The sequence below is a fragment of the Ambystoma mexicanum genome, chromosome 4q, assembly GCF_040938575.1.
Source record: "Ambystoma mexicanum isolate Mex_15411 chromosome 4q, UKY_AmexF1_1, whole genome shotgun sequence".
NCBI classification, from domain to species: Eukaryota; Metazoa; Chordata; class Amphibia; order Caudata; family Ambystomatidae; genus Ambystoma; species Ambystoma mexicanum.
Window position 1 is genome coordinate 978,614,780 of NC_090928.1, and position 12,731 is coordinate 978,627,510.

At 45.2% G+C, this 12,731-nt stretch overlaps 1 protein-coding gene across 3 annotated transcripts in view; it reads left to right on the plus strand.

The window, feature by feature from the left end:
- Positions 1-12,731, plus strand: part of TATDN3 (TatD DNase domain containing 3) — a 481,102-nt gene that overhangs the window by 59,408 nt on the left and 408,963 nt on the right. For all 3 annotated transcript variants that reach the window (XM_069608538.1, XM_069608539.1, XM_069608537.1), the window contains exon 2: positions 7,798-7,830. In XM_069608538.1, the coding sequence (XP_069464639.1) occupies positions 7,798-7,830 (33 nt within the window). The remainder of the gene's footprint in view (positions 1-7,797; positions 7,831-12,731) is intronic.

A 12,731-nucleotide genomic window follows, 5' to 3' on the forward strand; every position in this document is an offset into this window, starting at 1 on the left:
ACAACCCTCGAATGGTTAAAATCCCGTTAGTATGAAGTAAGTTCAGTCTCGCTCTTAACAGCAGATTCCTTGCCTGTTTTGATGGAAACTGTTTTATGAAAGGTTGTAAGTCGTTTAATTTTCTCGGAACAAGAGGAAGATGGTGCATCAATTTATTGGCAGCTGCTGTTTCGCCTGTCTTGATCCAATCCAGCTCTTTTATTTTGTTCAACACTTTCACTGGGTTTATTTTAAGTGCCTCTGCGTCTAAGGTGACTTCATGAAGAGTTTCCAGGTTCCGTTGCACCCACCTATTTAGCATTTTGTAGCTTGAGTCCGAACTTTCTCGAGAAATGAGGTTGTATAGTGACGGGTGTTCTGCCAACTGGCATTTGCGAAAGAGCATCAAGGAGTTGCATCTCACAGAGGCCGCTAGAGAAAGTCGGCTTAGTTATTTTCTGATAAAACTATTGCAATGCTGTTCGGTAATCCTAGCACTTGTCTCTAGTATTGACCAGAGTGAGGTTGGGATGTTGGGCATGGCATCTGAACCATAAATCAATGTCGGGACAACTTTCATCTTGTAAAAGTTTAGTACATGAATTAAAGACATTTTCTGTCAATTGCACGTCCTTGGGCTTTGAGTTTTTTAGTTTTTTCTTTCAAAGATTTTTGCATGCCTGTTTCGTTCCTGGAGTTATCTAGTATCACTTCTAAGTATTTGAATTCCGCAATGTTTTCTATCCGTCTTCCCTCCAGGATCAGGTTTATTTTTTCGTTCCTTTTTGTACCTTTTGACACAGTCATAAATTTGGTTTTGTTTTCATTAATCAAGTTGTTTTCTTTCATGTATGACTGTAGGTTGCTAAGTTGGCGTTGCAATCCTATCGGTGTATAATCTAGGAGTATCAAATCATCTGCGTACAAAAGTCTATTTATTTGGGTTTTGCCAATTTTTGGTGGAAACATACAGAGCTCCATTTCAGAATTTTTTATTTCACCAAGGAACGCAAGAAACAGTGCTGGCGCCAATGGGCATCCCTGTTTTACTCCTCTTTGGGTGTGTATTTGTTTGGAGAGTGTGCCTTGTTGGGATAGTCGCACTCTCATGGTTGCATCCGAGTACAAGGCTTTGATGGGTGCCAGGAGTGAGGGCGGGCAGTTCCAGCACGATAGTTTCTCCCAAAGAAGTGACCTGTCCACATGGTGAAAGGCGTGTGAGATCCACAAAGACAATAAATATCCGGGGACCCCCTCTAAGACCTTGTGCTTCAGGATGTTTATTGTCAGGATATTGGCTGAAGTTCCTAGATTTTTCTTAAATCCTGTTTGTAAGAAGTCCTCACAAGGCGCCCTCTTCGCCCAGACTTTAAATTACTTAAGGAGCAAGGACCCGAACACCTTTCAGATACAATCCAACAAGGCGATGGGCCGATAGTTAGCTGGATCGCTCTTTTTCCCTTTTTTGTAGATTGCCACCACCGTGGCTGACTTCCATGATAGTGGGACTGATTTTAATTTTGCACATCTACGAAATATTTCGCTCAAGAGAGCTGCCCATTCTTTTGGGTGTGCCTTTAGAATCATGTTCATTATTCCATTAAGGGTTTTGATCAGCCGGGTTATCTCTTTGCGGTCGTCCAGACAGATCCAATCTGCCTCGTCTGAACTTTGGTTGGAGATTTTATTGGTTTTCGGTGGTAGAAACAAGGAGCTAAAGAAATTCACCCATAAGGTTTCACTGATGCTGTTTGGTTGTGATGATTCTTCTTTTGGGGTCGTTGAGTTTAGAAGGGACCAAAATTCTCTGATTTTGTTTCCCTGGATGGCTATTTGGATAGCTTCTTCATCTTGCTGATAAAGTGCAATCCGATAGTTTTTGGGCCATGATTTGTATCTCCGAGTAGCCTCAATCACTGTCGGGTTTGGTTTTATAGGTCCTGAGAGTTTGGCCTTTCTCTTCACTTTTCTTAGTTCTTTACTTTTTTCTACCAAGATCATATCGAACGCATGCTTTTTGGAGCCGGCTTTGTTTGGTTTGCCCCGTGTCGTTTGGTAGGTCTTCAACAATGGAACGTAGTCGGTTTGTCTCACAGCTGATTGGTGAACTTGGGCTAAATATTTAGACCTTAGGTGAGTTATTGCTGCAGCTGACATTTTTAACCTTGATCCTTGGTTGTTTATTTCCAGGTGTGGGATGGATTTCGTAGTTGAGGTTAATTTTGTTGGCCAAGTAATACGCAGTAGATTATGATCACTTGCGGTAGTCTGGACCACCTCGAACGAGGTCATTATTTGAGCAAGTTGACTTGATGCATAGATGTAGTCAATCATTGTACTGGATGAGTCACGTTCCGATGTAGGCAAGGTATTTTCAGTTTGTAGTACCTGGCCTATATTATGCAGCTTTCGTGATGTCATTAATTTCACCCAATCCGCTCCTCTTAAGTCAGCCGCCAATGTCTTGTTGACAGAATAGTTGACGACGTTTTTCCGATTACAGATTACGTTGATGTCACCGCATATCAGGAGTGATTGGACCAGATGTACTGCGGTTGCCTCGTCGATAGCATTTTCTATCATTTTAAGGAAGTTGCCAGAGTCACTAATGATTGGGTTCCAGTATACGTTCATGATCATGATCGTTGACTTAGTTGCCTTTGTTATGTTGCTCTCTGAGTTAGACCACTCTGCCTTGATCATTAGCAATGCTTGGTTGCGTATTAATGCTACTGCGGCCGATATTCCACAGCCGTGACGTATTGCTGTCAGGATTCCTGACGACGGTCGTCCACGAGGGCCCTTTTTTGCTGGGGCTAGGAAGACTTCATAACCGTCAAGAGATGGAGTCTCTGTCAACCAGGTCTCTTGTAGGCAGATGACATCAAATTCCCCCAGGTTTATGTCACTTCGAGCTGTCAGATGGGCATGTCCCCTAGTGTTCCATGAGCATAGCTTCATGACCCTCGTAGACTTCTTTAAAGTTGCAAGCGCCTTTCATTGCCATGCTCAGGACTCAAGGGGTGCTATCTTTTTTGATGCGATGAGAACACTTTCGGCAGCCAGGCCCACAAACTATGCACTGAAGGTTTTTTGGGTGGACTTTCTCTCGTTGCTTGATTGCCTGATCTTGTTAAGCTCATGGGTCTCTTAGCTACACACTGGGATGGAGGTGTCGCCCGTGTGGGTCTCATTACTGTACGCCCGCCTCTTCTGTTTTTAACTGGAGAGGTCTGGTGGCTGCGCCCGGTTGGGCGTTGTTTTGGTGACTTTGTTCCACGGTGGTCTATTAGATTTCTATGGGTACCGTCAGCCTTATTACTTCTAGGGAGAGTTTTTTGGACTCTTCCCCTCCCCCTTGGCTCCCTGTGATGTTTTCTATCTTCTGTTTCTCGATTTTGAGGTCTGCCAAAAACGCAAGTAACTGAGTTTTTTCTTAGTTGCATGGAGACCTTTCTTGTTGATTCAGTTAGATCGTAGCCCATTTTCAACAGACTTTTGGTTTCCTGTTTCAATAACCTTAAAACCGACGAAGAAACAATGTATAAGTGGACGACGGCTTTACCCTGTCTATGGCTAGGATCCACTATGAATAAATCATCTGATTTTATGCCACGCAGGTGTGGAAAGTAACTGAAAAATTCCAGTACCGAGCTCCGGTTTAGAATGACTTTGTCTTTGTTTCCCTCAATCTGTTCCAGTTTCAGGATCCATCTTGTGGAGTCCTTCTTCTTGCCGCCTTGTTATATATCTCTGTTTTTGCGATGTAGTGGGTTCTAGCGGGCCCGGCAGGGCCTTTCCGGTGATCCGGTGTTGGTCTATAAGAGGTACTGCTTTTTTTTGTTGTCTCTATAAAGTAGGGAGGATTTGAGATGACTCTCTTGATATTGCTCATTACTGACCCCCCCCCCCTTCTTCTGCGGGGCTCAGGCTCTCTTGAGAGCTTTAGGTTCCTAGAAACGTCCTCACGTTTTCCGTATGAGTTGTGACCTTGCACCCTGCCTTCACGGCCGCTTGCTATTTTGTATTGACCGGCCTTCTCCCTTTCTTCATCTCGTCTCTTTTTCTGTATTGGGGAATTGCTTTGTCGTGGATGAATCTGAGGGTGCTCACTCTTCCTTTCGTCCCTCTCCTCTGCGGATGATTTATCGTCAATGTGAAGACTTATGTTCATCATTGCTTCACACTCCAAAAAATGTGTCTGTTGTTTTTGGCAAGTTTTGTGTGACTATAGTAGGCGCCACTGTTATTGTTTCTGGTGGCCCACCTGTCACCTCACTTGTGAGTGCCCTTTTAGTCGTTTTTCTTTTAGCTTTGGGCGTCACGTTGCAGGGCTGGTTTAAAATGAACACTGGTTCTAGTACTTTGGCAATTGGTGGTCTCTCAAGTTTTTCATCATCGTTTTTATTTTCGTGTCTCTTTGTTGGTTTTTCTCTGGAGTTCGAAGTTAAGTCAATCATGATTGTTGTTTGCGATCCAATCTCTTTTTTGGACACCGGTTCAGGTGTTGCTGGTATGTCACCTGGAGGTCTTGATGGTCCCTCTTTGGGTAATCTGTTTTCTTTAAGTTCCCTGGTCATGATAAAGACTTCTAGAGACGTCAGCTTATCTAATAGCTTGGCCTGTATCTATGTATGGTCCTTCAGAGAGTCACTAATTCCTTCATTTAACTTCATGAAGGTGGCTAGTGCTGTCGTGACTGTAGACATTATTGACAGAAGTCAGGTTTCTTTGTCGTTGAGGGACCCATGTTTGGTTCTACATGAGGTTGATGTCTTTCTTTCGAAGGAGAATCCATCCAAAGAGGAACCGACACAGGCTGTAAAGAGCTGTGTATTCTGTGAGGGTCCAATGAGTTTCTTCGTCTTCCGGCCACGTTTAGGGGTGATCAAGGTGTAGTGTCTGGGGATTTGTTTTATCCCACTTCGAGCTCCCAGTTCTTTGGGGTCTAGTTTTTTGTGACAAATCAGTTAAACATTTTCCCGGTATGCCTGGGTTTCCCGGCAGCTCTAGGTTGTCTGGATGTTCTCTCCAACGGTCTTCGAAGACAAGAGAACTGTCAAGTTCAACCGGCTTCTCTTGCGCTTGAAACAATGGCTTAAGAGTTGTGGTCTGTGGAATTTTAGGTATAATCCGATCTTTTGGCGTATACGTCGTTGCTGAGTCCTTTGGCACTGTATTCAGACTCTCTTGCGGCGCAAATGAGCCTTTATCTAAAGATGCCACATGTTCTTGAATTGCCTTAGGGCTCAAGACTAACCTAGGACTGTTGTGCCTACTTGATTCTACGTCTCAAGTTTTCTTTTGTAGCAGTAATGCTCGGCGTCAGATTGGCACATTCCACATCCCTCAGTTTGAGGTCTCATTTGTTTTCTCCGTAGCTTCCCCAAGTGGCGTTGGGGCCTGAGCAGTGTGCCCATCCAGTCGTCTCTATTTTGCTATTGGCATACAGTCACTTAAAGCTTCAAGCATTTCTAAGTCAGTGAGTTCTTCTCTCCTGATACTTTTGGCCAGGGGTCTGAGGCTAAAGAAGTCTCTTAAATTCGTATGCCCCTTCGGGACGTTGTTACTGTTTCTCAGTTGCTGTAATTTGTCTGTAGTATGCAATCTTTTAACAGGTTTGCACATTTTTTATGTCTTTTTTTTTGTTTTGCCCCCAATCCTTTGGAGGTCTGAATTTCTTTGACGCTTTTTTGGGTTCACTGTGTCATTGTTGTTTGTGGAGACAGTAGGGCTTACTGAGATTGAAACAAACGCGGTCGCCACTTCTGGCTCTGTGTGCACCAGTACATTTCCTGGGGGCGGAGCCAGGCTTTCCCCCTGGCGCACAGACGAGGACGGGGCTCGTTCCGACAGAGCCTGATCCTAGACCGCGGGCCGCCTCGGCGCCACCAGTGAGGACGCCTCCTCCTCCTCTGCCTCCAACGGAGCTCCTCCAGAGCCATCCACGGGCTCAGAAGCCGTGCCCGGTCCCGATCGCGGCACCACGTCCGACCCGGCCCTGCCCACATCCACCCCCGGCACACCCCCTTCGGGGAGCGATGGAGAAGGACATGCCGGCAGCAAGCCTGAGTCGGGCGCGGCCGCGCAGTCGCCGGGTTGGCAAGCCGCCATCTCCTCCTCACCAAACGCCCCCGCCCTCGGCCCGTTGAACTCTCCAGGCGCTGGACCCACGCCCAGGTCCGGGACACACAGGTCAGTAGGAGTGTTCGTAGATGATGTACATGAATTTGGTAATTGTTCAAGGTTTGTAGACGTGGCTTTGGTTTTTCCTTTTTGCGTCCGCAGCAAGGCGGGATCGAGCGAGAAAGCACAGTCACTTCGCCCACACAACGCCAATTCCCCCTTTACCTGAGCCACATCCCGCAGCTCACCCCGTCCCCCCGGGGCCAGGCCCTCCCCTCGAATAGGGGCAACCAGGTCAATGGCAGGGTATGGGGACTAAAAGCTTTGGTCTGGTGGGAGTTCAATGTTTGTGTTCATGATCTTAGTTTTACTCTTTGGTGTCAGTAGGGGGGCGACACCATTAGTCTGACCAGATATTTCTACTAACTGCTTTGGCTCTGTTGTTGTGCGTAGTCGAGCACTGCAGAGACGGCGTCCTTCGTCTTCATCTGGAACTGGAAGGGTAGTAGGGTGGTACATTGCAGTCCTGCCTGCCCTGCCTGTCAGGACTGCAGGACTGTCACTCTTCGTCACTCCGCGGTCGCTCAGCGGTTCTGGGTAGTCTTTGTACTGTGGGTCCCCCCACCAGTACTGAGGTGGAAGAAAGACTCAGAGAGTCTCAGCAGGTTCAGCAAGAAAGTAGAGTAACGGAGTGCAGTCTTTCCTCACAGGCGCAGGACTGTCACTCTCCGTCACTCCGCGGTTCAGGGTACTCTTTGTACCGTGGGTCCACCCACCAGTACTGAGGTGGAAGAAAGACTCAGAGAGTCTCAGCAGGTTCAGCAAGAAAGTAGAGTAACGGAGTGCAGTCTCTCCTCACAGGCGCAGGTCTGTCACTCTCCGTCACTCCGTTAAGATTTCAGAAAGTAATATTTTACTTATGTCTTTGAGATTATATTTTCAAAGTTTGGTGTTCCAAACCTAAAGTTTTCAAACTAAAGGCCTATTACCATCAGTGATGAGCTACTATTCCAATACTCTACTAGGAAATACGTGTTAAAGGTGGGACAGGCACACAGCACCGGTTCAACCAATTGCACACAAAAAACCTGGCCATGTGGACGCTTCAGAGTTTGTTTCAAAGCAGAAAGTGTTGGGGAAAAGAGCAGCGAATGAGGATTGAAAACATTTGCAAACATTTGCAAGTGCTAAGGGGCCAGGTTAACGTTTCCCTGTGATAGGTGTGATGAGACAAATCATGTTAGTCAGGATTTGACCTCTACACACTGCTGTTCATGTGTTCTCTGTCTGTATGCCCTATATAGCCATAGCAGAGAAAGCAATCCGATTTAATACCCTGCCGAGAGATAATGTAGCAGACTGATGGCACAACACGGGCTGCTCGGAAGGGCTCGGTAGTGCAATTTACCGAGGACTTTAAATTAGATAATTGGTTCTCTAAAGTTCATCTGATCATGACTGCCAACTGACCTATGGCCTACCAGCTAGTATTTGTAACTCATTGTTTTCTGTGAAGTTAACCCACCTATGTTCGGTCTGCTCAAGACATGCGTCTACATGCCTTCATTGTAGCTGTCAACAAGCAAGTCACACAGTAATATTTGGGGTACAAATTGAAGAAAGTGTTTGAGGATTTTCTTTTTGCTTCAGCATTTCTCTGCATCTAAATAGGAGGTGCTATTTGTTTTGCAGGATACAGAAGCAGTACTGGAGGAAGCAAAAAAAGTAAGTACCAACATCTATTATTCCATAGTTTCTTATAAGCATACGTGTCGCTGGCCCTTGGCATTAATGCCAGCTCTCCAGATGCTCATAGCTTTACTGCATGCTTAGTAGTAAGCAATACAATGTTTACAAGGTTTGTACTGACAATTACAGAAGCCAATTACACTGTTATTTTTTTGACAATAATGCACAATTGATTAAAAGCGTCTTGGCTTTGAAATTTGATAGTATTCCTATTACACTGCAAATTTAATACTGTTTCAGAGCTCCCTGAAGCCACAATGTGTTCGACCACCGTTTTGTAAAGTTCTGGTCGAATACATCTCTCGATAAGTTAAATGCTTCAAAGAAGCACAGCACTAAAAAAAGCAATGCTCCCTGGGGTTGATTTCATAAACCTTTCAAGAGTAAATGTTATCTGACAGGTAAAGTAAGGCAGCTGGGGTCATCATAACCAGCCGCCTCTCTTCTCTAATAAATGGTGATCTCTGAGGACTCTATAAGGCAGCCACACATTCATGCTCCATTAGTCAGGGCTCCTGATATTTAACCTGGGAGTTTACCAGAATTTACGTCAAGTAGTTTGGAACACTCTTTTGACTACCTCTATCAGTCCACACACTGTAAGGCACAGCAATCAAACAGGTTAATCAAGGCACTAGTGTTTCTAGTTACCCCCAAGATTGCTGCTCCAATACTTAAAATCCATCAGCCTGACATATGGAATACGCACGTAAGTGACATGTCTAGAAGTGTTGGGTATCAGTGCTACCATTACTTAGGAGCGGAGGGAGTAGAACGGAGTAAAACGTGGCAGTTCTTTGGGTTTTAGGCCTTCCGGAGGAGTGCTACTTATGTTTCCAGTGTAACTGATTGTTGATATCACCTTCAATTTGATGGGACGAGACAGAGTCTGGAGCTGCAACTTTTACATAGTGCTGTGGCAGGTGGTAGTTTGCTTTAAGTGGTTCTGAGGTGAGAGTAGGTGAGCCTGGTGAAACAGAGCACCTTGACTTGAATATGCAGTTCCATGGAACACCACTGAAAAGTCTTGCATGTGGCAGTAATGTTGGTGGAGTAACAGCGGCCACATATAATCATAGCCACAATGGATTTTCTAGCTTCAGTCTGTGAATTATATTTTTAAATAAGCCCAGGGAAGGTGAGTTGGTAGTAGTGTGTGCCGGTCACAATTACCGAGACTCTGACCAAAAACTTGAGGCGGAACCGACTTGATTACTATGTTTTTTAAGTGATGTTAAATGTTCTCTTTAAACAGTGGACATTTGCGACTGGAGCTGGACAAGGGTCTGAATTGGAGACCCCACAGCCTGCGGGTGGCTGCCATTCTACATGACAGACTACCTGTTGAGTATTTAGGTGAAGCCAGGTTTGTTTCATCCATTGGGATGTTTCTATGAAGCAGTGGTGCAAAAACGTTTGTAACCCATGGACTCATTTTCAAGTTTACTTTTGAGGTTTAGGCTGCTGAGGAGTCTAAATAGTGGCCTGAGGGAAAGATTGAAGAGAACAGGAGATGGAACTGGCCCGTGCAACTCCTTAGGAAAGAGGCTCTGGGTTTGCAGTAAAGGGTGATGTTGAGATTTTTTGTGGAGAATGCAGAAAACTAGTTGACAGCTGTTTGGATGACACCTGCTATGCCTTACAGTCATTTCACAAATATGTTTTAATGTACCATTTGTGACATACCCCTGACTCGGACCAAGAGGTACTCTAATGCAGAATGTTAGGTTTGAAGGATTTATTCAGTAAAATAATGTTTCTTTCTCTCCCCCAAAACCAAGGATTTCAACCAAAATAATATGCCAAGAAGGGCTTTCTTTCTTGGGGTGGCTTTACAAACTTTCTCAAAATGATGAAAACCAAAACAAAACAGTCCAAAGTCCCAAAGCTTGGCAAGGTATGTCTGGCCTTTGAGCTACCAGAGACTCCCTTGTTGTCCTGGGACTTTAAAGGTTTAACAAGTTTGTCTTATCTAGCTGAGGACTTTATTGGCATTTTAGGTAGGGTATCATCAGCATATAATGATATTCATTGTGGGGGGGGACATTAATATGAACCCCTCCATGTAAGTGTTTGGAACGAACCAAGGCAGCTAGGAATTCAATTGTGAGGGAAAATAGGGGGGAAAGAGGACATCCCTGTTGCGTGCCTCTGCATAGAGGGAATTTATTCGAAAGGGCGTAGTTGGTCCGGACCGCAGAACTGGGTTCGTTGTAGAGAATTTGAATATAACTCAAGAATTGTGGGCCAAACCCAAAGCGTTTAAGAATGGCAAACACATATTGCCATGACACTGTGTGAAATGCTTTTTCAGCGTTTAATGATGCCGCCATTACTTTGGCCTTGGGTCTAATTGAGCAATGATGGCAAAAAGTCTACGTAAGTCAGGGAGGTCGATCTGGTGGGTATAAATCCTGATTGATCAGGGTGCACCAAGTGGGTCATAAAGGGTAGCAAGCGGTTTGCAATGACTTTGGCAAATATTTTGGTGTCCGAATTAATTAAAGAAAGTGGGCGATATCAAGCAACTTCCTGCGGGGTTTATGGGGTTTGAGTAAAACAGAGATGACTGCTTCTCGGAGCGATGGGGGAAGGGTCCCAGCTGCGAGAGCCTCGCTCCACATTGCTAGGAGTTTAGGGGCAAGTTCTTGTGTGTAGCATTTGTATAAATCAATCCCTAAGCCATCCGGGTCGGGAGCCTTCCAAGCAGCTAGACCCTTGATAGCAGATGTAATTTTGTCAGTGGTAAAGGGGGCCTCCAGGGTTTCATATGCCTCTGATGATGGAGAGGGCAGTGGGATCATAGATAAGTAGTTGGCGAGTTCGCAAACAGACACAGTGTTAATGTTGGCATATAGTGAAGAATAGTATTCAGCAAGCACTTTGTTAATTGCAGTTTCTCTCGCACATATTTCCCCATGTTGGTCACATGTACTGATGATTGGTTGTCTGAGGTTTTCAGCCTTGATGAGTCTCACTAACGATTTACTGGCCTTATCTCCCTCGCCATATCTTCTCGCTTGGATAGGTTTAGTGAGATATAGAATCTCTTTGTCGGCTAGTTTGTAAAACATGTCCAGTTGTGTGTGGATTTGAGCCAGGGTTGATTCATTCCTCAGGTGCCAGTGCATAACTATTTTCCACTGTGCATGTGCATAATGTATATTCAGTCACCTGGAGGTCTTGGTGAATGGCGCGAAGGGAACCAGGGGGCTTGGATACAATCTGCCCTCGCATCCAGACCTTGAAGGTCTCCCACACTATGGACAGAGAATCCACTGTACTCTCCTTGCGCTCAAAGAAATCTGTCATCTCTTCCCTCAGTAGGACCACTGTTGTGGCATCGTGCAAGAAGGACAGGGGCATTCTCCAGCGTTGGGGGCTCTTATTTACATGTATCTGCTTAAGGTCAAGGAGTACGGGAGAGTGATCCGAGATTGTGTGAGGGAAAATAGTGCATTCAGTACTGTGTGGGGTCCAGTCAGGTGTGATTAACCAGAAGTCCCATCCCATCATGGGATGGGAGTGAATCCGCTGAGCGCCGTCACCCGTAATTGGGCCCAAGTCACGCAACCCATACCCAATTGATCCTTGTCCGGCCCTCGCATGTTGTTGCGATCCAGTGACATGAAGGTGGAGAACAAACAAGGGCATACTGGTCTGCCCTGACTTCACAACTGTACCTTGCTTGCTGTGTCCCGTTTCTGCCTATTTTTCTCCTTGCGTTCCTCATATGCCCTTTCCGTTGTCTGCACTATGTACGGGCGGGTGGGGTGGTGTGAGGGGGTGCAAGATATATAATGGGGCGATGGAGGTCCATTGGAAAAAGATGCTTATATAGCTTGGATTTGAGATGTACTGTGCATGGAGCCTTCACTGAACGTTTGTAGTTACAAGGTGGATTGATTAACGGCTCCCGTTTGTAAAATGTACCCGATGTGCCTCTGAAAACCTTCAATAAATACAGAATTTCCGCAACAAAAAAATAGGAACATGGTAGAGAGTTTACTGATGGTGCCTAAACAGTGGGTCCTCTGGAGCAATACAAGAGGAGGTTTCAGGAGCCTCACATATTGGTGCAGAATCTCAATAGACATTTAATTGATTAATGTACCAACATACGGAATTATTCTTTTTTTATTTATTTTTTATTTACATGTTTACCCATTGGTCTCCGAGTTGCATTCTATTGACCACAGCCATCCAGTTCTCCTGAAACACCTTCCTCCGGGTTCCATCCGTCCTTACCCAGTTGCCCCAGCATTAACCCAAACCATCCAGCTTTTCTTCAAAAGCCAATAGACTTGACATTGATGACAACTGCCATGATGATGAACGAATATTCTAAAATGTCTCTTTTTTTCTCCAAATTGCTGTAAAGTGACAACATATGAAAATTGCAGAAAACTTAATTGGAAAGCTGCCTCAATGCAGAAGAAATTGTATTTGTGTTTGTATTTTATTTATTTGTATAGCGCACTAGGCCTGAGGGCAACCCGGCGCATATCTTAAGGCACAAGGTACAAAAAAGGCATTGATCCAGTTACAGACAGGCAAAGATTATAATCACAGGTGCATATAATAAGGCGCAACGGTACAAAAGTGGCATGGAAACAGGTGCAGGCAAAACAATGAATTCACAAGCAAAGGTGCCGGTAGTGCATAAGTAGTGGAGCAGGTGGCTTAGGCTGATAGTGAGTGAGGTGTAGAGGATAGCCATAGCTTGGCTTTGTGTTTGAAAAGCATAGCGGACTGGAGAGTTCTGATGGATAGTGGCACGTAGTTCCAAAGTTTGGATGCGAGCACAGGGAAGCTGATGCCTCCGGCAGTCTGCAAATTGTATTTTGGTATGGTCAGCGATTGTGCTTGGGCAGATC